We start from the raw sequence: 27,677 nt of genomic DNA on the forward strand, positions 1-27,677 counted from the left end.
GGGAGGTGCCCCGGGAGGCGGTTTCTGCTGTAGGGCACGATGGGCCCGCTCGATTGTGAAGCATGTAGACAAGGAATCGGTTGGGAGCCATTCCATGAGCCATTTAGTTAGAAAATCCACTGTATTGTTCTCGCAGCCCTCAGGAAACCCCACAAAGCGGAGGTTATTCCTTCAAGGGCGGCCCTCTGTGTCCTCCACTCTCGCTGCAAGGCCGCTCATCAGCGACTACAAGCTGGACCATCTTTTGAAGGGTGGTCACTGCATCCTCCGTCATAGAAATCCGCGATTCAGTTTCGGTAATCCTCTGAACCGTGTTTCGAAGATCCTGGTGAAGGAGCATGACGTCCGATCCGACCGCACCGATTTTTGTTTCTAGCGAGCCTCTGGACTGTGTGATAGCCACCAGCAGCGCAGCATTATCAGGAATAGCAGTCGCTGCGTTGTCGGGGGCAGATAACTGGGCTCCAGCACCAGTGTACTTGTCCATTGTGGATTATTTAGAAGAGGCCCCGGAGGGTTTATCTTTAGCCGTTCTGCACAGGTCAGAGGAGAAGCACCACAGAATAATTGTCCATAGCAGACTGAAGGCCAGTAAGTCACCGACACGCGGCCAGCACCTCTGAATCCCCCCACCGAGCACCCATGGGCAGCCACCCGGGGAGGGTTCCACACCCACAAGCCGCACCATGGCCTAGCCTGGCCGCCTCCGCAGGTGATGACCCTCCCCCCCTTCCCCCACCATGGCTGTCTCCAGCCCCCGGCGACACGGCAGCAGCTAGGCCGACGCCACCAACTGTAAGATGCTCCGGCGTCCCTCGGGATCAGGCAAAGGATTGCAGGTGGGGGCTAGGCAGCAACGACACCAAGTCAATAGGGCAGTCCGCTCTATGTATGTGGAGCGGCACCCAGGGCAGCACACAAGCAGGGTAGGTACACCAGGGCCCTGGTTCGAGAGCGGTAACGAGGTGGAACAGCCGGGGTCCCAATACACTCACCGGAATGTCCCTAGTATGTCCCAGCTCCTGGGTCCAAGTCAGGCTCATCTGGATTCGCCAGCACTCCCTCTCAGGCTGGTGTCTCACGCCACAAGACGGGCCACATAATCCTGCACCCAGGCCACACCAGAATCTGGCCCTGTAGGTATCACAGTCCAGTCTTTGACATATTTAGATGTTTTCTCTACTCTTCTTGCTACATCTATGGCTTTTTGTAGCAACGGGTCTTTTAAATCAATTAATTGTTTTGGGATTTTGACATTGCTTGTTCTATTAATATATTGGACCCTTATAATTTCTTCATGTAGGTCTCTAAACCTGCAAGTTGATGCTAAAGTCCTTAAGACCGAGATATATTGTTCTACAGACTCCCCTGGTTATGGTGCCCGAGAAAAGAATTTGTGTGTGTACTACAATGCTGGTTTTCTTCCCAAATATATATTTTTTTTTTTACAGAGCTTTTATTACTACTCTATATTCATCAATACAGTCACCCCTTACATCCTCAACTTCTTCATCACTGGTAGAACTCACACGAGTAGGTGTAGGCAATGTCTTCAAGACCTTCCGGCCTTCTACTCCTAAATTAAGTTTCAATAAGGCTACTTTGCATGAAGCTATGAAATCTTCCCCGCCTATTGACTATAAATAAGTTTCAAAGGACTCCACTCAATCCTCCCACACCATTCCAGGCGCTCCAGGGTTTGGTAAAAATGTTTGGGGAGCTACTATTGACAACATCTCCATCTCTACTACAGTTGTGCCTCCTCAGGAATAGGTACACGATATACAAATAAAATGTGCAGAACCTTATTGCTATTATTCAAACAATCCTTATTAAGCAATTGATTAGTCGCTGCTATCAAGTTTGACAAAACAAGCTAAAATAAATAAAGTAGTCACAGCTGGTCATGTAGTGGTGTTTGTAGTGTTCACTTTCCACTTTCGTAGCCGCTTCACACAAGGATACGCTTGTGATTTGCCTCAGAATGTCTCCGGCTTACCAGAGCCTTTCACGGTGTGCCGTAGCTGCGAGACACTCGCGACGGCCGGCTACCAACACTTCAGATAGCAACCACAGTTGCTTAGTAACAGTTCCTAAACGTGCTAGCAGCTCCTTGTCACACAGAGACGTACATGACAGAGGCGCGTGGCGCGATGACGAGCTTCCGCGGAGTATGGCGGCTGACACCCACGCGAGTTGGAACTTCGTCGCAGCAGCCACATGATCAAGAGATATAGAATTCCAATGTAGAACTTCGTGCCAATAAGATGGTCTCCCTTCTCCTTTTGAATGTATACACGTCCTCGCAATAGACCACGACGTTATCAGACACCGCCACAACACACTGTCCAATTGTTGAGCTGGCATCACTCAGCAATCCTTACGGAAGACATGCAAGGTTCCGAGTCCACCGCACAATTTGTAGAGATTAAATACTGCCTGATAGCCAGTACTTCTGGATTCCGCGCACTCGCAGGCCAGCCACACTACAAGGGTACCTGCAATATCCGTGCTGCAGTTCGCGCAATAATCAGTCCACGCAAGGTACTTTAGCGTAAAAGGCCATTTTATTAGGACAGGGTTGGACAACCATAACCAGAAACATAACACAAAATCCCCAACAACAACATTCCTCACTACCCATACTCTCCAAGACTCCAACTACTCCATCCCCACTTCACACCGCAACCTTCTCACTTCCATTCGCTTCCTCACTTCTCTTCCAAAACTCCACCATCATCTCCATTCGTCGTCCACTGCTCTGACGCACCCCCACGTTTCCCCAGTATCCCCCTCCCCGGAAGGGTGAGTATGCCCGTCATGGACTCCTCCCCCCTCCCCAATCCGCCCCACACAAACACAACCCGTCCTAAACTGGCACGCTGAAAAAACATGACCTCACCAACTAGTCACGTAATTGCCGGGTGGGCGGGTGGCCAACGATCCACTAACTACCCTCCCTGAGGCGCTGGGGAAAGGAAGAGGAAGGACTTCCTCTTCCTCCCCCTTTTAATCCCTACCTGCGACCCCACCCCTTATCCCACCCCTTCCTCCCCTGTCCTTCCCTTGCGCGAACTCCCCGGGGGAAGACTAGACCGCTGGTCTTACTTCCCCCGGGGGCCTCCATGTCACCTTTGATTGTTGTCGGTCGCTCTCTGGCACACAACGGACTCTGGAAGGCCAGGGGTTGTTAGGTTCGGGCAAAAATTGTCCACCTCGACTTAACCATAGGCACACCGTCGTGGATCAGCATCCCATCCACATCGCGATTGTTTAAGGACACAGGCCAGCATAAGATAGTTAAGTGTTTATTCAGATGTTTGGAACAACACCTTCAAACGTCCTCCTTTCTCCAGCAACCAACGCTCTCTCCCTCTCCTAGAAACCTCTTCCATAACACCCACAGTGGAACTAGCAACGGTTACTAGGATACAACAGTGCCCAGCTGATCTCCAGTGGCAGCTCAGGCCGAATGGTTTCCGGCGGGTGCACCTAAACTCAAATAGGGCCAGCCCACCCGCCATCTCCACTCCCACCGTGTATTCTCGGCCCGGGAGTCTCTATTTAAATAAAGAGCTCCGTTAACGCTGTTCTGGGTGGCAGCAGTGATTCGCTCCTTCCTTTTGACCTCCCCGAGACCCGCCTGGTCGCACATTACAGGAAAGTGGGCCCATCATGGTTCGGGTACCTGACCTAATGGCCTGAGCTGTGTGCTGATTGTGCTGATTATGCCCCCCACTCCCTCGACACTTGCTCCCCCTCAGAGGAAACCCCCCCCCCCCGCCCCCACGCCACTGAACAATGCCTAAACACTACTGGTGCACAGAGTAGTGCTTTAATGACTGCACTAACTGGCCCCAATGTATGAAGCGCCCACGGAACATTCACAACAACTCATCGGTGACCTCCACAGAGGAAGTAATGTACATATGAAGCACACTTAAGATATTGCATTACTCCTCAGCACCTGTGAGGCACTTGAGTGGGCTAACTCTGACAGGCCTGATTTGCCCAAGATCGATTGCAGTAGGTGGTGGGGGAGTTCTACACCATGCACGTTGACTGTAGCACTGCGGGGGACATGGCTGCCTCTTCCCATAACCTTATCTCCTCCCTATTGCTGTGGATCAATGCCATGATCTACACCTACTCTTCTTCCTCCCCCCTTTTCTGAAGCCTGATATGTGGGGCGCTGTGCTCAGCCTGGACTGCTTGTACCCCCCTTAATGTGCCTCATCTGGGTTTGAGAGGTGAGGCGGGTCTCGACAGTCCACAGGCTGAAGAGGACTGGGGACTTACGCTGGACTACATGCAGGTATCCCTTTGCAACTAGCAGCGCCATTCCCATAAATTGACTACCACCACCGGGAGTTCTGAGCGGGGCAGGCCACAGCATCCTTCTGTTTGCATCATCCCTATCTGAGTCAACTTCCGCGGACTGACAGACCCCTTCAAAAGTTGACGGCAGAGTTGTTGAGTTACTTGGACTGCACGTGCTGCCCTGCCAAGAGGTCCTTAAGTGACAGATGGGGGTTCAGGCAGGTTTATAGACATTGTTTGGAGTGTGACTCCTTCCTCTTGGGACCTGCCCGCTCATGATTGCTGGTGACCACTGTACGATAGATGGCATCTTTGACCAGAAATGGGATGACATGTAGCAGGAGGCTCCCGAGGAATAGGACGCTTGGATGTCAGTTCCACTGAACACACCGAACAGATGACACTGCCAGCTGGCCCACCCGTGGATGCCAAATTAGATAAAATCTTTGCAGCTACAGATGAAACTAGGCAAGACCTACAAAGCTGAGTGGACGCAATAGCAGTTGAGGTGGGTCTACTGCGCAATGATCAAAAGAATTTTGCTGCCAGTGTCATGCAAACGAGCAGCACGTTGGAAGACCCAAGACCCCCGGTGTCCGACATGCTGCACAGCTTAAATCCCTGATGGCTAAGGTGCGCAAACTCAAGCACTAGACTCTGAAGGGTGATCCTGCTGCAGCAATGTCCAAATCATTAGCTTCGCCGAGGGTGCAGAGGGTTGTGATCCAGTGTCATTCTTTGAACGGCGGCTGGCCCAGACGGTGGAGCCTGTGAAATTATCAGCGCACTACTTCCTGGAACGAGCCCACAGAGTACCAGCAAGACGTCATACCCAGGGACTCCCCCCTTGACCAGTAGTAGCCAGACTAATCAACTACAGAGACAAAGAAAACATTCTGCATGCAGTACGTGTGACAGAGCTGATCGTATACTAGAGCGCTCATATATTTGTGCCCTTGTTACAATCTTATTACAACTCCGCAGAACTTCCTACCTGGGAGTGAAAAAGTTTCTAGATGCTGCGAGACTGACCTACTCGCTGCTATTCCCACCTAAGCTGAAGGTCGTGGCAGATGGATCCAGCTACTTTTTTACCAAACCAGCAGTTGCCTGGGATTGGGGAGTGCAGCGTCGATGAGTCTTCGACTCCATTGACACCAACACCACGGCCTCGAACAGACAGAACCTGGCGACGTGATAAACAATGTAATCAAGCAGACGGAGTCTTGAGAGTCAATGGAACCCCCACCCCGGCGCAAGCCAGAGAGGAATAGATCCAGGTTTTATCAGCTGCTACTACATTATGGACAGATGTTCTCTCCACCTCAGACTCCTGAGGAAACGCTCTCCTAGGTAAACTCTAGCACCTCAATGGGTAGCACTATATCAGTAATCCTGCCGGATGTGACAGCAGAAACTGTAGACAATATAGTTTGAAGGTATTTCAGGTAATGAGCATGGGACAGGGGTTCAGAAGCTGCCTCTGCTGTTGATGTCTGGATGCAGGTGATTATCTGCCTTCTGATAAGAACAAAATGAAGTTGGCTGCTATTTCTTCCCCGCACTTCACGTCTTCCCACGTGGGTTGGCACTAATGCACACCTCAGCGTTGAGCCTCCCTATTGATATTCGGTCCTCCTGACTTTCGTTGAGATGAAATGGGTCGCATGCCTCACTTTTGACCTGATAGTGGCTAACACACTCTTTCATCAGACTCCGTTTGGCCCTAGCCTGCTGGAAACCCCCCAGATGCTCTTAGTACATGTGCTGTATAACTATACACGACCCAGACAACCCCACTGATGAGACTGTTTTGTTGTTTGTTTGGGCAGTCAGTGGTTGCTCGACTGCCGTTGGTTGGGAGTTGGGGTTTCTGTTTTCTCTTTTGATTGTTAAGTCATGCAGTGAGAAGTTTGCTAGCCCTGTGCCCTATTTGGTCTGCGTGCTACCATCTCTGGGAGGTACACTTATATTCTCCCCCTTAGTCGCCTCACCTCCCTGTGCAACACGTTATGGCTAGATTACTCATCTTAACGTGGAATGTCTGTGGCATGGGGACAGCGCCAGTGGCGTAATGCAACTTGACGGGCCCCCTGCAAAGTACAAGCAGGGGGCCCCTACAATCCAGAGCTTTCAAGCCAGAGACCTGTCAGTACCAACAGGGGCCTTTTGTTACGCCAATGGACAGCGCACAAAAGATGTGCCTTACAGCAATGTATCAGACAGCAAGACGCCCAAATTGTGTTTCTTCAGGAAACCCACTGCTCTGGGGGGTAAGACACGTAACTTCAGAAATGCTGGAATGGCCAATGTTTTAGTAGCACATACTCTGGTTTTGCTCGCCAGGCCCACATTAGTGTTAGACCCGCGGCTCCCTTTTAATATACTGCAACAGTCATAGACCAAGAGGGCAACTATATCCTAGTGCAGGGTGAGCTCAATGGCAGGCCCAGCCTACTGGGTAGCATTTACACAGCAAATGTAGCACAGGCCTTTCTCGCACATCACTGTGTTGGCTTGACCAGATGGGGACATATTCCTTGGATCATCAGTGGTGACTTCAATCGTGTCTTAGACCCACAACTAGATTGCTCACATCCTCCCATGCCAACCTCCCCCGTTATACCCACTGCTGCCTGTCTTTTCCAATGGCTCACACACTGGTCCCCGTTAGATAGCTGGAGTGCCCTTAATCCGCTGGCTAGGGAATATTCCTATAATTTGCCCCTCATGCCCTCCATGTGCGTTGTCATCCAGCCACCCAACTGCAGATCGAACATGCCGAATACTTAGGGAAGACATTCTCGGACCATAACCCACTTCAATTACACCTTGATCGGGGTCGTCGCAAACACTGCTTCGCATGTGGTGACTACAGCGAGTCATGTTGGAAGACCCCATATTTAGGGACACGACTTGTGAAGTGCTATCAAATTATTTAACTAACAACTGGGGGACCACTACCTCCAGATAAGTAAAATGGGAAGTGTTGAAAGTAGTGCTTCGGGGTCAATGTATACATTGTCATGGGTGCAAGGTCAGGTCTTCATAGGGACTTGGTCCGAGTGGAGGCCTCTCTAGAAGCCCAGGAGGAGGAGGTACATGCACTACCCACTGGGTGTTGGCATCGGAAAAGGTGGATCATGCCCAGTGGATTGCGCAACTGCGTTGCTTAGACTTTACAGCCTACCAGGCCAAAATGCATGCAGAGGGAGATCAGCCTGGTCGACTTTTGGCTTGGCTGTTGAGAAGCACAACACCGGTTACCCCCATAGTCATAATTAGAGTGACTCCAGACAGACTGGTCAAGAGCCAAGTGGACATACACAAAGTGTTCACGGATCATTATCGAACCTCGTACGATCCCCTCCCCCCAGTGGATCACGGGGCCCATGATCCAGCTTTCCTTTACAATGTGACACTACCGGTCATTGCCCCCATCAGTAGAGAGGAACTTAACGTGCCTTTCACAGTGTAGGAAATCCGGGGTGCCAGTAAGGGTGCTACTACAATTAAGACACCAGGACTAGATGGCCTGCCGGTCAAGTTCTATAAGGCATAAGAGGACCTCTTGGCCCCTAAGCTCCTGGAAATATAGACTGCGTTAATGGAGGGTCAGCTTCTACCAACGTTCCACGAGAAACCCTTCCTAAACCCGCCCAATACCTCGTTAGAGTTTACATCATACCGCCAACTGTCAATGCTAAGACGGATTATGTAATCGTAAGTAAAATCATTGCAGCAAGACTGCTGGAACACCTTCCCCACTAAGTGCACCCGGATCAAAAATAGCTTTTTACCGGGCAGATCCACTAATCTGAATATTCGAAGACTTCATAGAGTGCTGAAGTTGGCCCCCACCCATTGGCCCAACACTGCATGCATAGTGGTGGATTTAGAAAAGGAGCTCGATACAGTTGATTGGGGTTTTTTTGTTTTTGACGCTGAAAGCTATGGTCATTACTGGCAGAATGTAGAACCTTATTAGACTCTTCTACGCTGAGCCTATTACCTGAGTGAAGATCGAGCAAATCATTTCTCCCCCTTTCTCTGTAAATAGGGGTACCTGCCAAGGATGCCCGCTATCTGCTCCTTTTTGCATTGGCGATGAAGCCATTGGCACAAAGGCTTCGGCAACAGGGCCAGGCATGGGGAATACTGCTGGAAGAGCGGACTCGTATGATCTCCCTATATGCTGATGACGTATTGATTTAGGTCTGAGACATCCAAAACGGAATTTCAGAGAATACAGATATCCTGAATTCTGGGCCGACTCTGGCTTGGAATTGAGCTGGCCCTGCCTGTTCCGGACTTACCCAGGATGCCCACCACAACATTTACTGGTGGACAACCATCCCCTCTGTTGAAAACTACACACCTTTCGATATCTGGGCATAAATATCTACCATGCACACAAGATCTCATAAACGACAACCTTACTAAAGCCATTGCTTCTCTTCAACCCCAAATGGCATTCTGAAGCACTCTCCACCTCACGTTTCATAGTAGAATATCATTAACCAAAATGTTAATACTCCCACAACTACTGTATTTCTTTCATTATCTTTCTGTGGGTATACCACGGAGCACATTTTGCACCCTACATGCTATGCTTAAGGTCTACCTATGGAATAAAGGAAGATGCTGCATTGCTCTACTCAAGTTGCAACTCCCAGTCGAGAAGGGAAGCCCCCAACTTTGAGTATTACTATTTAGCAGTGCAACTATAATGGCTTGCTCGATGGTTAGCATTTCTACAACTAGGAGAGATGCACCGTGGGGCCAGCTGCCTCTTATAGGTCACTCACATCAGCTTCTGTAGGAGTGGCTGGAGATACGGGAAGTATCTGGGGCGGGAACCTTCCGCACTCTTTTTCAGAACGGCACGCTCATCTCCTTTGAACAACTATAGGCTAACTATGGCTTGCCTGCAGGTCATTTCCAGGTCTATGGCCAGCTAGTGGCTGAAATGGGCAGGCTATGGCATATAGTTGCCACGAAACCAGGGCAACACCCGCTGATGCACACGTTACACACTACAGGCGGCCATCGCCGGCTCATTACTTGGCTCACACGGGCCCCGGCGTATGTCACAAGACCCCCTGCTGCAAACGCATGGATGCTGAAACAAAAACTAGGCCAAGACCAGACACAGAAGAAATGGGAGAGAGAACTGCTATTCCACACAAACTCTCCTGCAACGCTAAGTTTCAATATATCCAACATAACATTTTACATCAGGCCTATCTCACCCCGGTGAGACTATACAAAATGTTTGTGTCCTATTCGAATTGCGCTTGGTGCCAGGAATCTGATGCCGACAAGGCACATATGTTTTAGGGTAGTCCAGCGGCGGCGAGTTTATGGTGAGAGGCTACGGACGTGGAACAGCTTGTTTCATGAACTACAGGCAAATTGCCCTGGACAGGGAGGGGTAACAACGCCCTAGTGACTGGCCGGCATCACACCCTGATAAATTTGTGCTTCTACCACCCGCTTCCCCAATTTTATTTTTCACTTGAACAAAGCGGCAGACGAGAGCGGAGATACTGAGGGGTACTATCAGGCATCTTTATTTATGATATGATCTAGCAGTACGGAGTTGTGGGTGTGCGGGACGCAGACATATGGGAGAGCAAAAACAGGTTGTCTGCTACTAAGAATTGTTATATCTGAACTTACAAACGGTCATGACTTTTAGTTATTAATGTTTCACTGTTATCACACTGCACCAATTACTCATGTAAGACATTATACTGTATGTACGGGAACCATAGTGGGACCATCAAACATGAGCAAATATGGCCAATCTAAATGATTGTAACGTGTATGTAAAATTCTGCTAAAACCCAATAAAAATGTTTTTTTTTTAAATGTGGGTAGTTGAGAATTTAAACGTCAGCAGAAGCACTCTTGTTAGTATGCAGAGAGATCTTTCACCAGATGGGTTTGGTATGCAACTGTAGTGGGAGTGGTATAGATTTTGGCACCTCCAGTGTATATATGAGGCTGATGGGATAAACGTATGCAGAGTGGGAAGGGCTCTCTCCCAAGTAAGTTATAAGGTTTTGTGTGGGTTAGCATGAGTATCTGTGGTAGAGTGTTGGTGTGTGTGTGTGCATGGTTTAAACAGGTCAGTTTCTCATACTCACCTGAGGATGTGTATATGTAGAAACTTCCCAAAGCGGCTAGAGTTATGGTTCAGGATGGTTTTAGCATTGCCGAAACTCTCCAAGATCGGATGGACTTGGCAGGGCTGCAGAGAACAGTAGAGCAGAGAGGAAGAGATGATGCGCATGCTCCAGTAAGGTATTTATCTCTGATGGGGATAAGACAACTTTAAATCACATTATTGATATAACTTAGACAAATGTTTCCAAATAAAAATACAAAGGCCCGATGTACTAAACAGTTTCCTTGACTTAAAGTCTTCAAACTCCTTTAGCCAAGGGAAGATGGTCCTGTTTTTCAAAGGGTCCTGTCCTAGCTTTCACCTGTTTCTTCAGACTGCCTTCTGTTGGAATTCAGAGTTGTGAGTTAGGTTAAGTTTTAAAAGAAAGTACTGCCTGCTTTCAAGATTCTCTCAATTCAGTGCATATGAATTTGGGTTGTTTGTTGACTGGGGTTTGAGCCCTGGTGAAGTAGCAACCACAATCCTTGTCAGGGTGAGGCACACGCCAACCCTAAATTAACTGGTCAACCCTCAGGTAGATTGCCACAGAACAGTCAGGCCTTTCGTAAAGGCAATGTGTAAAGTATTTGTGTAACACTTCAAACAGTGATAAAGTGAAAACACCACACAAAAAGGATCCCACATCATGTTAGAAAAAGAGAGCTTTCTTGATCAGTAGAACTGCAGATATGCAGTTTTAAAGATTTAGGGAAAATAGCACCAAAAAGCATAAGGTGCCAACTGTGGAAATCTGGTTGTGCTGGACCGGGAATAAACCACAACTTCTGGCTGACCGCGATGTAGCTAGGGCAGGCTACAGGGACCCAGTTAGGTCCGCTGAACAAAGTACCTGAAGTCTTGTTTTCCCCTAAATCTTTATCTCCTCTGTTAAACTCCTTTATGCTAACCAAGTGGCATGCCTTGAGGTGAATGGCTTCCTTATCGACTACTGCCCTGTCACCAGAGGGACTAGAAAGGGTTGCACCCTTTACCGTCTCCTGTTCATTATTGCAATGGAACCATTGATTTGCCACCTTCAGGAGTGGCACATGCATTGAGGCCTTCAGCTCACACATGGTCCTCTCCTACTCTCCCTGTATGCAGATGACATATTATTGTTTGTACGCTGTCCTTCTGATAATCTTCCCCCTCTGATTCATGAGATTATGTGTTTTGGAGTCTTTTGGGCCTCCTAATAAACTGGGCTAAATCTGAACTCTTCCCATTGACTGAGAACACTCATCTCGTAGATGTCAAATATGCCTTTTCATGGACCACAGACTCCACCAAATACCTGGGCATACACTTGCACTCTGACAAGGATCAGATTCTTAGCCTCAATTACGGACCAGCTGTCGAAACTGTGGAACACTGGATACAACTTCCACTTTCCATGGCAGGGTTAGCGGCAATAATTAAAATGGTCAGCCTTCCCTGCTTTCTGTATTTATTTCTAAATATCCCAATACCGCTCACACAACACTTCATCACTGTCCACAGCCTCCTCTTGTGGCTCATATGGGCAAACCCCAGATCCGATGGGACACCCTGACTCTCCCTTATGAATGTAGAAGTTTTGGGGTCCCAAACTTCCATTCTATTATCTTGCTGCACAATGCCAGTATGCATATCGCTGGTACCATCCAGATGCCCACATCTCTCATCTTAAACCAGAGAGGGATCAGTTCGGACAACTGTCACTCTAGTCTATATTACCGAAGAGATCCCTATGGATACCTCTGACATTCAAACCCTATCCACCACCTGTTGGGCTTGGGGAAACTTTGCTGCGTATTGGGCGGAGGCATTTTTTACTCTCCTGCTCTTCTACTAACAGAAAACCCTTGACTTCCCCTTACGAGTGAGAAGCTTGTCCAGCACATCCTACAGCGTTATGATCTCTATACAATGGGAGATGTTACTCGACGGCCATGTCCTCATGCATGCCGACAATGTCCGCTTTCAGAACGCCTCCTATGTAGATAATTTTGTATTAAAACTACTCCATAATACTCTACGATCCTGCATACCCACATAGCCCCTCGCACTGAACGACTTCCCACCATTAATGCTCATCATATCAGACATTGAGGGCGGTCACCTAATCTCCAGAATATATGACACCTGCATGACCATGAAACCATATTCCACCAAGTTCATTAGGGAGTCCTTGAGTACCGACTTGGTCTATTTGCTCTACCACAAATTCTGGTCCTACTGCTGCTCCCAAACAAAACTTGTGTCCGTCAACCACAAACAAACATACAGTTTAGGTTTCTTCACCAGGCGTACATCTTTTCTATAGATATCCACCGATTTGACCTCACCCACTCGTCTCAGTGCCCCAAGTGCCTAGCTGCAGATGCCAATTTTGCACATCTTAACTGGTCGTGCCCCCTCATTAGCAATTATTGGACCATTATCTTCTCGCTCATTTCCATGATGATATACACCACAACTATGCCTAACCCCATGATGGCACCCCAAGGGTACACCTACAACATCCCCTAAGCTAGACGCAGATTTACATCTGTTGCATTATTGCTCATTAAACGAAAACTGGCTCTACATTGGGGCAGTAATGTTTACTGCACGGACTCTACCTGGCTCAAAATCATGTCGTACTGTGACATTTGTGAAGATTTTCGTAATTCCAGCCCCTTACCTCTAGGCCTAAAGATGTTTGGCAACCCTGGCAAGACTATCTCCTAACCTTAGAAATAGACCCATCAAGTTGAACTGTATAACTGTTACGCTGATCACCTGCTCAATGAGCTTTCTTCTTCAAGTCTCCTGTATTGTCTGCCCTCAGCACGATTCTATGGGATCTGTTCTCCGACACCCTTCTCCCATTCCATTACCTCGTTATTGTCCCTTGTGCTGATCTACATGGTCTGATGTACCATGTACTGGATTGACAAAGCTTCTGCCTCAATGCAATGTATTCTTTGGAAAAAAACATTTTGATAAAATTAAGTACCTAGAGCATGCTCAAAGTTATAAAATTATCTGCCATGCTCCAAATTATGAAATGTTTGCACATTTCTGTCCACTATATGAATATCTTTCAAGACATTAGAGAATTTCTGAAATAGGCATAAAACACTTGAAAAATGTTCAAATACAAGATGACTTAAAAAAAAAGTCTTCAGACGGTTTAAAAATGTAGAATTATAATAAAATTGCATGGATCAAATCACAGATTTTTCCAACTTTCACCTAGGTTTGTAAAAAAATACATCCATGTCTTCCACCAGATTTCCAGAGGATGACTAATGAAAGTAAATGTAATATAGAGCAGATCAATGTATTTATTCAAGCATAAGCATAGATGCATATGGGAGGCCCAATTCAGAAATAGCTTTTCACGATCCCTGCTAGCATAGACATTTTGGGTAAAAGCACAATTCATACATGTGTATGTATGTATGTATGTATGTGCGTGCCATGAGCTGTGGGAGGCACAGATTCTAACACATCTCAAAGGGATGAGCTGGATTATGCCCCTGACACACATTCCGCTACAGTAGTCCTAACCTAGCTCACAACTGCCACAGGCAACGGGGCAATGTAGGTAGAGGAAAGAAGCGTCCCCTGTCTGCACTGAGGACCTCATAGCCCACACACAGTTCATGAAATGCATAAGCAAGAGGGTACAGAGTCGAATTCTAAATCCATACTGAAGGGCGGAAACACTATTCTAAACACTGATCTGCACGGCCCCTTTAATGCCTGCACACGTGAATGTGCTCTCATGTGTGACGTGGGTGGAGGGCAGGAGATTCCTTACAGCAGCATGTAGCACCTGTACATTTACAACGACAAACACTTAGCAAATTGAGTATTTACTTATGCATTTATGTTTTACAATTAGGCGCTATGTTACCAGGCCTGCTAATACAGTTTAGATATTGTAACATTTATTCTCCCAAAGTAATTGTTCAAATGTTTCAATATACACTATTATAGTTAGCTTGTCTTACATTCAAAAGAGATGTGTATTGCGAGTCACAGTAGAGCATGTACTGTGATAATTGCATTAACCTTGAGGGTTGGAAAACATTGCTATGGCATTGGTAGCAGTTGTAGAGCTTAGAAGTAGCAAGACCCACCTCGGCTGTGGTGTAGTGCTTCTATTTTCAACATTCAGAGTGACGTAACTAATAAGTGGCTGGACAGATGGTGAGAAGCAAAACGGCACAGGAGAGACTCGGAGGAGTGAAGTGGGTCGGACACTCAGTCACATATGGCGCTCCATACCTCAGAAACATTTCTGCCCACTGGTGAGTGGAACAGGAAACGACAGAACGTTAAGCGGGGAAATGAGGGGTGTTGGGCTGCCAGTAGGATTCACCCCACTGGAGAGAGACATTGAGCATGGAGCCACATGAACAGCCCTCGGAGTTCTATCAACCTTGATGATATTTTAGTGTGTAGCTAAGGAGGTTTACAACTTGATAGCATGGGCTGAGCAAGCATTGCAAAGTTGCCTGTAATTCATGCATCCTCAGAAAACCGAGTAGACTCGGTTTTACTGTCCTTACACATTGATTTACACCGGATGGCTATATGTTTCAAAATTTACATAATAATTTACACCTAAAACAAGAAAGATATCATTGGTTTAAAAACATTCCAAACTCAAAGATTGCTTTTTTGTACAAAAATATTTAAGTGCACATAACATTTGGGTTTGTTTGCCCCAAGTAAATATTTGGAAGCGTGGACTGTCAAAGAGACATTCCAACTACATCTGTAACCCCACCAAGCTCCATTTTCCAGACACTACTGAAGAAAGGCCATGTTGTTCACTTCACAAACGTATGTAAAAATATAGGACTCCAGAGTCACAAAGCTATTCAAGCCCGTAAATATACGTTAACGGCCAAAACTGACTTAAATCAGGTGATGGCAAAGTTTGGCAACCTCAGTCTAAAAATGGTTCCAGCTCACTAGAGAGTGGGAGGTTCAACAGGTGATTTGCCTAGTTTATTTTGTTTGTGAACCCCCAAAAACTAGTGTGCGTTTTGCTATTCACAAACTCCTCTCCAACCTCTTACTACCCTAGAAATAGCCCGAGATTTACTACAGGAAAGAAAGTCCTGACAGTCTTTCCATGGTTATATTAAATCAAAAGGAGGAAGAAGGAAGGGATTGTGATCCATTCAGCTTCCTAGCGTTAATACTGCATATCAAAAGGGAATGGATCACTTGACCCGAGTAACCAGGATTTGCCACATTCGTGTATTCTCTCAATAAAAAAACCCTCATTCACGTACTCAAGTCGTAAGGCGTAATATCTTGGTTCTCCGCTCTGTTTTTTAAAAACGTGACAGCATCATCATTGGGTTTCTCTTTACTTGTATGCTACCCTCATCCGGAGGTGAACCACTGGTTATTGCAGTAGTGATCAGGAAAAAAGGAAATGTAAGTGCTCTAATGAAGTGAATTCTTAAATGTGGGGCTAAAAAACTCATATCTAAATGGTGTTTTTAATCAGTCTAGATATGGGATTCTTTAAAAACAGTATCGTGCGTTGGAGGACCTGTTATTTGTCTACCGCACTGAATGTCCATAAAAAGGTCGACATGTTTCAGCCCTGTGGTTTGCCCAGATGGGGGGCTTTCTTCAGGACCTCAGAAGATAAGAAAGGCTGTGTCTTGTCACAGTCTTAGTGAATCAAGGCATATTTCACCCGATACTTAAGTGGTCAATTAGTACCTGTTCAAATGGAAAGAAACCAAATTGGAATGTCATACTTCACATTCTTTAGGTGCTGTTCAATAATGTATGTTCAACATGATGTCTCTTCACATTAAAGGAAATCATAAACTCAATCAGGCTCAGTGAAGAATTAAAGTGACTAAAAGTAACTAGAAAATGGCAATTCTTTATCCCTGTATTGTAGTAAAGATAGGGGGTCCGGGGTGGTTCCCTATTTTTACATTAATGGCACCGTATTTTGAGAGGTACTGGTTTTAGTGCGCGCTGTCAGTTGGTTGAGGTGGTATGAATGAGCAATTCCAGAAGCTATGACTTGTGTTGTTTTGTTTGAGGTGCCCCACACGAGGCTCTTGTGTTATATGGTCATTTGTTAAGTTCGTTTTAACACAGGTCTCGATATTACAACGTATCACGAACGTGTATGACAGATGCAGGATATGGCACAACGAGTGCACTGAGGCACTTGTGGTTAGTGAGACAGGTGTATATTTCGTGGAGCTCTTGTATTATCAAGTGTGGTTGGTTTGTGCGTATCAAGGCATGTCCGGGGTATGAATGGCAAACACTCCCAGTTTGTTCGCTTATGAGCGGAAGTCCATGTAAATTGATTTTAGCATGGCTGGTGTGTGGGTGATTTGGCACTCTATGAATGGTGTTGCGACAGAAAAATTAATTTTGGCAATTACGAGCATCGAACGCATAATAACGCTCTAAGACGCTAGCTGGTTATGCGTCTCAAGGCGTGTCTGGGGCGTGTGTGGTTAAAAATCCCAGTACGTTCACTTAATAGCGTGACTCCCTGTAAATGGATTTGCGTGTATCAGGTGTGTGAGTAACTCGGCACTCTATGAGTGGCGTTATGACAGATTTAATTAATTCTGGCAAGTAAGAGCATCAGGCGCATCTAGTTGGAGCGACAAGTACCCGTCAGTATTCTGAGTATACATATATCAATAACTCAACATTCATATTTTGAAATAATATTTAGGAGGTGTATCGAGCGCGTATGGTGAGGGCGAAGATTATTTAAAGTGCAGGCATACCTTTAAGAACTGAGTAGCAGACTTCTTCAGGCAGCCGTAGAGCGCATTGACCTGCTAAACATAAGTTGGTATTACAGATTAAAACAATCAATGTTAATACGATACGTTTTTTGAGGATGGTCTCCTCGTGTTGATGTTCAGTACCTGCTGCGTGGTGCAGCAAGACTTGTGCTGGCTCTTCCTGTGGCAACCTGGATATGGTTGGCTGGGGAGTTGCCGAGTGTTATGTATCCATGAGTCGATATGAAGAAAAGACTACTGGTCTACCTTTCGTGTTTAGGTGGAAAACAAGTTCAATTTTAAAAAAGATGTTCAGTTTAAAAAAAAAAAGATATATATTCTATGTTACTCCAATTATGTGAATAGGATAGTATTTATTTAGTAAATTCATTTTTAAATGATCTTTTTTGCCCAAAGTGCAAAATAGAGAGAGACATTGATGTTAGCATTGAATGGTGTTAAGTTGGTTTATTTAAGGTATGGGGTTTGTAGTTAACCTATTGCAGTTAGTTTGTGTATCTTTTGTGCTTAGTTCTGTATTCATATCCCAGTATTTATTGGATAAGGAAGTGTTATTTCAGTACTTATGCCATAGGCTCAGCCACGGAAGTGTTTTCCAGTTTCAGTGCCCTAGACTCGGCCACAGGATATTATCGTTAAGGCCTTGCGTGTTCGTTTTGAGACGATGGACCCATCTCTGTTCTTTTTCAAAGAGAATCTTGTCCGCATTATAGTTCTTCCTCTCCAGGGTTTCCAGGACTATCCATTTTAGATCATGGACGGAGTGGTTTGCTTCAATGAAATGGTTACTCATCTTCGTTGTGCTCCTCTTGCACTTGACATTGCTCCCGTGTTCGCATATTCTTTGTTCTGCCTTGCGACATGTCATCCCTATATATCTTAGGGCACACGGACACGTAATAATGTAGATTACATGTGTGGAATTGCAGTTTGTAAGGTGTTTGATTGTCCATTGTAAATCTGGTAAGAGTTGGATGGTTTTCCTTGCTGTGGTAAGGTTACACACTGAGCATGAGCCACATGGGTAGTGACCTCTGACTGGGGGATTGTCCCAGAGTCTCGGGGTAGGGTCATTTTGCACTGGTTGTGGTGGTCTTGTGTGGACCAGTATATCTTTTAGGTTCCTGGTTCTTTTTTTCGCGAATCTGGGATTAGGCCAGTCCAATGAACCGGAGGTTAAAATGCGCCAGTTTTTGTTCACTATTTTTTTTACTTAATTCGAGGCAATATTGTAGGTACTGACACAGGTTACTACATCTTTTTCGGGTTCTCTTTGTGCGATTTCTAAGAGGCTCTCCCTTGGTTGATTTCTAGCCCTCTTGACATCTCATGATCGTCTTTTCTGGGTAATCACGTTTCTTCAGTTTATCACACAGATCTTTTGCTTGACTCTTATATTCTCCAACTCTCCAGCCAACCATATCCAGGTTGCCACAGGAAGAGCCAGCACAAGTCGTGTTGCACCACGCAGCAGGTATTGAACATGAACACGAGGAGACAATCCTGAAAAAACGTATCGTATTAACATTGATTGTTTTAATCTGTAATACCAACTTATGTTTAGCGGGTCAATGCGCTTTACGGCTGCCTGAAGAAGTCTGCTAATCAGTTCTTAAAGGTATGCCTGCACTTTAAATAATCTTCGCCTTCACCATACACGTTCGATACACCTCCTAAATATTGTTGCAAAATATGAATGTTGAGTTTTTATATATGTATACTCAGAATACTGACTGGTACTTGTCGCTCCAACTAGATGCGCCTGATGCTCTTACTTGCCAGAACAAATTAAATCTGTCATAACGCCACTCAGAGTGCAGAGTTACTCACACACCTGAAACACGCAAACCCATTTACAGGGAGTCGCGCTATTAAGCGAACGTACTGGGATTTTTAACCACACACGCCCCAGACACGCCTTGAGATGCCTAACCAGCTAGCGTCTTAGTGCGTTATTATGCGCTCGATGCTCGTAATTGCCAAAATTAATTATTCTGTCGCAACACCATTCATAGAGTGCCAAGTCACCCACACACCAGCCATGCTAAAATCTATTTACATGGACTCCCGCTCATAAGCGAACAAACTGGGAGTGTTTGCCATTCATACACCAGACACGCCTTGATACGCACAAGCCAACCACACTTGTCAATATGAGAGCTCCACGAAATATACACCCGTCTCACTAACCACAAGTGCCTCAGTGCACTAGTTGTACCATTTCCTGCATCTGTCATACACGTTAGTGACACGTAATCTCGAGACCTGTGTTAAAACGAACTTAACAAATGACCATATATCACAAGAGCCTTGTGTGGGGCACCTCAAACAAAACAACACAAGTCATAGCTTCTGGAATTGCTCATTCATACCACCTCAACCAACTGACAGCGCGCACTAAAACCAGTACCTCTCAAAATACGATGCCATTAATGTAAAAATAGGGAACCACCCCGGACCCCCTATCTTTACTACAATAGAGGGATAAAGAATTGCCATTTTCTAGTTACTTTTAGTCACTTTAATTCTTCACTGAGCATGATTGAGTTTATGATTTCCTTTAATGTGAAGAGACATCATGTTGAACATACATTATTGAACAGCACCTAAAGAATGTGAAGTATGACATTCCAATTTGGTTTCTTTCCATTTGAACAGGTACTAATTGACCACTTCACAATCGGGTGAAATACGCCTTGTTTCACTAAGACTGTGACAAGACACAGCCTTTCTTGTCTTCTGAGGTCCTGAAGAAAGCCCCCCTGACCCATCTGGGCAAACCACAGGGCTGAAACATGTCGACCTTTTTATGGACATTCAGTGCGGTAGACCAATAACAGGTCCTCCTACGCACGACACTGTTTTTAAAGAATCTCAAATCTAGACTGATTAAAAACACTATCTAGATATATGAGTTTTTTAGCACCACATTTAAGAATTCACTTCATTAGAGCACTTGCATTTCCTTTTTTCCTGATCACTACTGCAATAACCAGTGGTTCACCTCCGGATGGGGGTAGCATACAACTGAAGAGAAACCCAATGATGATGCTGTCACGTTTTTAAAAAACAGGGCGGAGAACCAAGATATACCGCCTTACGACTTGAGTACGTGAATTAGGGTTTTTTATTGAGAGAATACACAAATGTTGCAAATCCTGGTTACTCAGGTCAAGTTATCCATTCCCTTTTGATATCCAGTCATTCCATGGTGACAGTGAGAACAGAATACCACAAACTTCATAGGGTTTCAGGTGAAGACATGTCTCCTTGGCGGCAAATATTTTCCCCATTTAGAAAAAAACTAAAAAATAGGAATTTGCACATTGGACAGCCTTTCATAATGTCGAGTTGTACCCTGTATATAACTTTTCACTGAAGGAACAGCAAAATCATGTGTCATTAAAACAGTACTACAGAGAATGTTTGCAAATTCCTGGAAAGTCTTACTTTTACATTAGGGTGTAGATGTTTATAGTTGTAAATATACTTTCTTTTAGTGAATCGGCCCCATGGTCTTAGAACCAGCTTTATACGGCAGTAACAAGGGTCCGATTCACAATGAAAGGAGTAAATATACTCACACATTTACATCATGGGGCAGCGGCGCAGCGAGGGTTGCCAGCTCCCGGGGCAAGGCAAGTATCCTTCCACTTCTCAGTTAAAATGTTGCACCCTTAAGAATGTCCCTGCGCCCTCAACAATGCCCCTAAGAATGTTGGGCCCAGGCAACTGCCCCTGTGGCCCTGCCCACACTATGCCACTATCTAAGGGCAAGTCTAGGTTTGCTGCTTTCTGGTAATCGCAAAGAATCTGCTTGTAAACCTATGCGCATGTTTCCATGCGAATTTATCGGAAAGTGAGTGACTACTCTTCCCATAGAGCTCCACAGTGAGGGCACAGAAACCCCTGTGGTAATGTATTTTTCCCCCATACCCTTCTCTTACACCGCCACCAAATCTGAGGTAATCCATACCTCTTCCCACCATGCAAAGGGACTCACACCATCCCAATACGGGAGTAAAAGTCTGACTCTTCACAGGGTGGAAAGGAGAACAAGATGAGTTTGGACATGCTCACAAATGTATATGTATGTGGGTCTCCGGAAACTGCTACGGCTAACCACGCAATGGAAAATCCGCTTCCCTATTTGAGCGGGATTTACAGGTTTGGAGATATCCGGAAAGGGTCTTACACCTGCAAGGAAACCCTTAATGGATTTCTGGAAGATGTAAAACAGGTAAACTCATTGGTAAATGTAACTTTACAACATAATTTATTTCTGTGAATAGGGCCTTGAATGTTTTATTTATGCATACATTTAGCACAAGTTAATAATATTTATGATACAAGAAAATATTAAGCAACAGTTTATTTTATATAATTAGTACTCATGTACACTACTCGCTTATGAAACAAATCAGACAGGACAAATAGAAAAGGGTGTCCGCTACAATGGAATAGAAAAAGGGATGATGGAGATTAGAAGCAACTCAACACCACTGCACCCACACAGGTTTTGGTAGTGAATACATACCAGAATAGTGGGTGCATGCCTGCTGATTTGTCATGCAGGTAGTGCCAGGACAAAGCAGTCAGCACAACATCTGAGCCGACAGCCCTGCCTTCATGAGCCAATCACAATCGTCAACTGAAACCATGGTCTGACTGTAAACCAAACTCAGCGTAGCACAAATGTTCAAACCAGCCCTACACTGAAAGAGGCCAGAACAAGCACGGTGCCGTATACACTTTAAGATTATTGCAGCCCACCCTGCTCCGAAAGCAGCCTTCTAGCCTGGCACCCACTGGGGAAATGTAAGAGTGGCACAATAGCCAGTCCGGCTCTAATTTGGCCTTCCAGGGCTTTGAGACTGTTGCAAAGTCATCCTTGTGCACTGGTCACCCCCATTTTTTAAGTCTCGCCTAGGCAGTGTACATGCGCTGCACTAGGAGGGCCTTTAGCCATCGGTCTTCACTTTTCAAGAACTGCACTCGTGCTTGTGGCGGCATCCACCTTGCGGGAGCAAACAGCGGCATGCCACAAGCACGAGTGATGTGCTTGAAAAGTGAAGCCTGCGCGCACGCACCACTCCCGGGCTTGTTTTCTTTTCGCTGACGTTTCCAATTTGCTGCTTGGATTGACATGCTGCTCTCCCCTCCGTGCTATGCTGCACTTTTCTATTCGTGCCACTGGGTGTCGCTGCTCTTCTCACAACAGCTGCTTTGCCTCGTCTTCTCATAGACTTGCTCCTGTTTTCCCTCCTACACTCACCATTAGGAATCAATGCCCTCCTTCCCGCAAATCTCTCTTTGCTACTGGTCTCTTCCCTCTCACACACCTGACATTTCTCCCCTCCTTCCTTTGTCCTCGCCCCTTGATCCCTCCCCGTTGCTTCTTACCTCAGTACTGGGAGCTGGGATGGGAGCTGCATTTCAGCGCTTCCCTTGTTTTTGTTTTGATGGCCGGGCCGCCCTGTGGAGCAGATTACAGATTGTTTGTCTTTGGTGCCAGGGTTTCTCTAGGGCCTAGGCTGTAATCGATAATCAATGGCGGCATTACATTGCTTGGCTCCAAAGTTACCGATGTTCACTCTAGACAGTTGCGACCCCTGATATCCAATTCCACCTTCCTGATTTTTACGATGTGGTTATTGAGAACCAGGACACCCTGCTTCCTCCTTCTCCTCTTGGTGACGGCATTGCTCAGCCTGTCCTTGCGTAATGATTGGCTGGGCTGCGGGAGACCTGGGCCCCGGTGCTCCAGCTTTCCCGACTGGTTGGCCCTGTGGCTTCAGGGCACTGACTATTCATGTAGGCCGCGCACTTCTTCCTTGCGTTTGGAAACCTGCTGATCTTTTGGGCAGTGGGTAATGTTATTGGAGGCCCGACAAACTCACCCAGTGATGGGAGTTTCATTACCCCTCAACCCGTTTGGCAGCTGAATTATGCAGTTCACAGCAACTTGCTCGCCCTTCTGCACAAGGATACAAAAGAGGCTCATTTTAAATTCTGTAACCTTGGCCTAGTGGTGTGGGTGGGTCTACTGTGAGCCTTATACTCTATAAGCACACGCTTGCGCATTAAGCTTTGAAGTCATGGTAGAACTAAGTATTTCAATTCATTCCTTACTGTCAATGGTCTGATTTTATTTTGTAGAGCACTTATTTTGCTCCGTCAGTGATTGATTTTGCGGAATAACCTACTCTAAATTTAACAATAGAGGCTGCCACTTGCGTGTTTGCAAGCTTTCCCCAGCTGCCTCTACACCACTTCAAGGTACCTGACACTACTTTGAATGCCATGAGCTTCCACACGTTCCCCACTTTTGCAATCTTCCCTTGGCTGCCCCTACACCACTTCAAGGTACCTGATTCTACTCCGAATGCCGCAAGCTTCTGCACATTCCGCACTTCTGCAAGCTTACCTCGGCTGTCGCAACACCACTACAAGCTCCAGCACTGGCACTTCGGTCCCTGTCTGCCCTCCCGCCTGTGAGATGTAGGAAATACTGCAGCAGATGTGAATGGTAAGTGGGTAACCACTATTTCACAAGTTCTCTTTAAGAGTAAACAAATGTGAATGTTATGGTACATGTTGTGTTCAATGGACAGGCTGTGGGGGAGGGGAAGAGGGTGGCGTGCTACCACTTTCCAGTCACTGCACCCGGGATGGCCTGGACAATACTGGCGCTCTCTTACTTAATTTACCTGGGGTGATAACTTCCCTCGTAAACTCCTGTCTCATGAGAGGGGAGCTAGGCTCACAAGACAGTTTCACCAGCGTCTGAAAATTGTGCTGGTCACCTCTCTCCTTCTCTCATCCAGCCAACGTCCACCTCTTCATCAATCCATCCATCCCCTTGTCTCTCCTCTCATCCATCCAACGTACATTCGTCTATCCATCCATCGTCGGCCTCCTCTCTCCTTCTCTCATCCATCATCTCTGTTCTCTCCCCCTCACCAAAAATACAATGTGCACTTTTACATTGTTCAGGCGTGTTTGTGTTTTAATGTGTGCCCCCTAAGTGTTTGTGAGTTACAGAGCTGTTGAAATCAGAGTGACGATTCCCAGTGGAAAAAATGTACACTGCTAATAATAATTTGTATTATAGCAGGGATTACATGACCACTGTGTCATGGGCATCAACTACCCAAACGTTCCACATCACTGCCAAATAAGGGGCCATTCGGGAGTGTGAAAACTGCGACCCTGGAGTGGCCCACCCACTTTTTGGACTAGTAAAGATGGTTCTTGAGTGTGTCTGTGCAGCTGGAAAAAAAAACATACATATAAATATATACACATATATATACAAATTCACTGAAAAAACCATAGGTTTCACACATGTTATAGTTAGCTGTACATTTTACTGATAAAAAACCAATGAAATTCCCCCGTTATAGTTACTGTAGGCAACTATAACTCACGCGACCGCAATCCTCTGCTGATGCTAATACTGTATTTAGACACTTATTTGCCCATGTCTTCTTCCATTAAATTTTAGCTATACATATATTACAAATATTTTTTTTTCATAAAGACACATATGTCATCAGCAGAGGATTACGGTCGCGTGAGTTATAGTTGCGTACAGTAACTATAACGGGGGAATTTCATTGGTTTTTTATCAGTAAAATGTACAGCTAACTATAACATGTGTGAAACCTATGGTTTTTTCAGTGAATTTGCAAGGTTTTTTAAATGCTAATTACTAACTATAACGTGTGTGAAACCTATGGTTTTTTCAGTGAATTTGTACGGTTTTTTAAATGCTAACTTACTTTACGCCATTCGTGGCGTGCGCGCCCAGTTAACGCAGTTCGTTCCGTGCGCGCACGGTGAGCATGCGGTGCGCTTCGCGCACCGCGCGCCCACTTTACGCAGTTAGTGCCATGCACGCACGGTGCCCACATTATGCGGGATGGGCCATGTACGCACGACGCGCTTCGCGCACCGTGTGCACATGGGGGGCATATTTTGCGCATTGTTGTGAAATGTTTTGTTTATTATTTTCATTTGTTTGATATGCCATGCACAAATGGTGCCCTTAGGGCACCATTTGCACTTGGGGTGGGGAGAGTGTGGATAATTTTTTTTTTTTAAACCAATTTTTACCGTACGCGTACGGTAAGCGTAATCGGCGATTTTTCGAAAAAAAAAAAATATATTTTTTGGGCCTTGGGGGTTGTTTGGGGGCCCGTACATCACTGCTGGGTGAATATTATCTCAATAAACTGCCCCTTTACACATTTTTGGGCTTCATTTATGCTGCCCCACTCAGAGTGCGAGAGAGAAAATGGCGGCCGCCGCTTCCTGGTTTCGACCGATTCGAATGTTTACTAAGATCTAAGAGCCAATCAGAATTGCGCTCGCGCACGTCACCGTACGCGTACGGTAAGCGCACCGTAAGCGCACCGTAAGCTGGCTCAGATATATATATTGATTTAAAGGCTATTTTCTCAGAATCTACTGAACAGATTTACACCAAACCTACAAAAGGCACTTCCTTGACCTGAGGACTACCTCTCTGCCAAATTTCAAGTAATTCTGTTCAGCCGTTCGGGCTGAAGCTGTGTCTAAAGGTCCTATGGAAAAATGCATGGGAAAAACGCGTTTTGGGACCCCCCTTTTATCTCAGCCCCCGCTTGACGAATCCCCCCGAGACTTTCAGGGTAGGAGCGGAGCGTAGCGCCCCACCTATTTTGAAAAATTCGCGAGGATTCGTCGACCGGCACAAAAGTTATTCAAAATAGAATGTTGCGGATTTCCTATGGAAACGTGGTCCTAACTATAACTACCTACTGGCGACCGCCAGTAGGTAATATATATATATATATATATATATATATATATATTACCTACTGGCGGTCGCCAGTAGGTAGTTATAGTTAGGACCACGTTTCCATAGGAAAACCTCAACATTCTATTTTGAATAACTTTGGCGCCGGTCGACGAATCCTCGCGAATTTCTCAAAATAGGTGGGGCGCTACGCTCCGCTCCTACCCTGAAAGTCTCGGGGGGATCCGTCAAGCGGGGGCTGAGATAAAAGGGGGGTCCCAAAACGCGTTTTTCCCATGCATTTTTCCATAGGACCTTTAGAACGAGCTACAGCCCGAACGGCTGAACAGAATTACTCAAAATTTGGCAGAGAGGTAGTCCCTAGGTCAAGGAAGTGCCTTTTGTAGGTTTGGTGTAAATCTGTTCAGTAGATTCTGAGAAAATAGCCTTTAAATCAATATATATATCTGAGCCCGCTTACGGTACGCTTACCGTACGCTTACGGTAAGCGTACGGTGGCGTGCGCGAGCGCGATTCTGATTGGCTCTTAGATCTTAGTAAACATTCGAATCGGTCGAAACCAGGAAGCGGCGGCCGCCATTTTGTGTATTTCACTCTGAAAAAAAAGAGTGAAAACAAGGAAAGGGGGCAATGAGGAGAGTTACAGACCCCCTAACATTTGTAAGGGGGTCAAAGAAGGACAGAAAAGTACAAAAAAAACATTTGATTTTAAAAAAAATCACGGGGTACGCGTACGGTAAGCTTACGGTAAGCGTACGGTAAAAAAAATAAAAATAAATAAATGAAAAGCAGATTTAAGAGTTTAGATATTAGGGAGCTCTAAAAAGAGCTGTTGTGTTTATGAAGTCATTTTTTTAGTGGTACCTACAAGTAAGTACCGATGCAGAGTCTAAGGTTCAAGAGGAAGACTCTGTTCCCTTCATCATTGAAGTGCACACCATCTCCTCTATAAATGTCTTGCATGTCATAACGCAAGTTGTTGTGGTAAATGGCACCCATACCATAGTCACGGAGGAAAGCAGAAACAGATTTGTTGACGTGCTTTCTTGCTTTGTCAATCTGTGGACAGAAATGATTGGACCAGTTCCATTTTTGCCTTTGGCATATGTTGGAAAACACAAAGGCAGTTTTAGGGAAAAGTGTAAACAGTTGTGCAAAGGTGTCCTTCATAAGCATTTCCAGACCTACCCCAGTCAAAGTGCCTAGGTCATTGCCACCACAGTGCACTATTATGAGGTCAGGGTGTTGGATTTGAATGAAGGATTTCACCAATGGCATCAATTGGTGCCACTTTAACCCTCTCTGACCAATCCATTTAATGTCTACATTTGGCAAAGCAAGGTCTCTCACCATACCTGTTTTCTCTGCAAACTTTTCACTCCAGAAGACATAGCTGTGCCCTACAATCCACACTGTGAACATCTTCAAAGGAGAACTGGATGCACTCAGGAGGTGTCTTTCAGTAGAATGGCAATATGAAAAGAAAGACAGTTTGGAAATGGAGGCATACATATTTTTTTCAAAACAAAAAGAACTGATTGGCTGTTTCATACCATTCTAGAATAAAAACTAGGCTGTATGTGTAAATTAATAG

The 27,677-nt window shown here is 45.7% G+C and overlaps 1 protein-coding gene across 1 annotated transcript in view; it reads right to left on the minus strand.

Moving 5' to 3' along the window:
- Positions 1-1,512: 1,512 nt before the first annotated feature.
- LOC146810081 (uncharacterized) overlaps positions 1,513-27,677 on the minus strand; it is a 352,434-nt gene continuing 326,269 nt past the window's right edge. Inside the window, exons 8-9 of the mRNA XM_085614940.1 lie at positions 10,473-10,576; positions 1,513-1,576 (exon numbers count right to left, since the gene is read on the minus strand). Coding sequence (XP_085471066.1) covers positions 1,513-1,576; positions 10,473-10,576 — 168 coding nt within the window. The remainder of the gene's footprint in view (positions 1,577-10,472; positions 10,577-27,677) is intronic.

This window comes from Triturus cristatus, chromosome 7, assembly GCF_964204655.1.
Source record: "Triturus cristatus chromosome 7, aTriCri1.1, whole genome shotgun sequence".
In the NCBI taxonomy this organism is placed as follows: domain Eukaryota; kingdom Metazoa; phylum Chordata; class Amphibia; order Caudata; family Salamandridae; genus Triturus; species Triturus cristatus.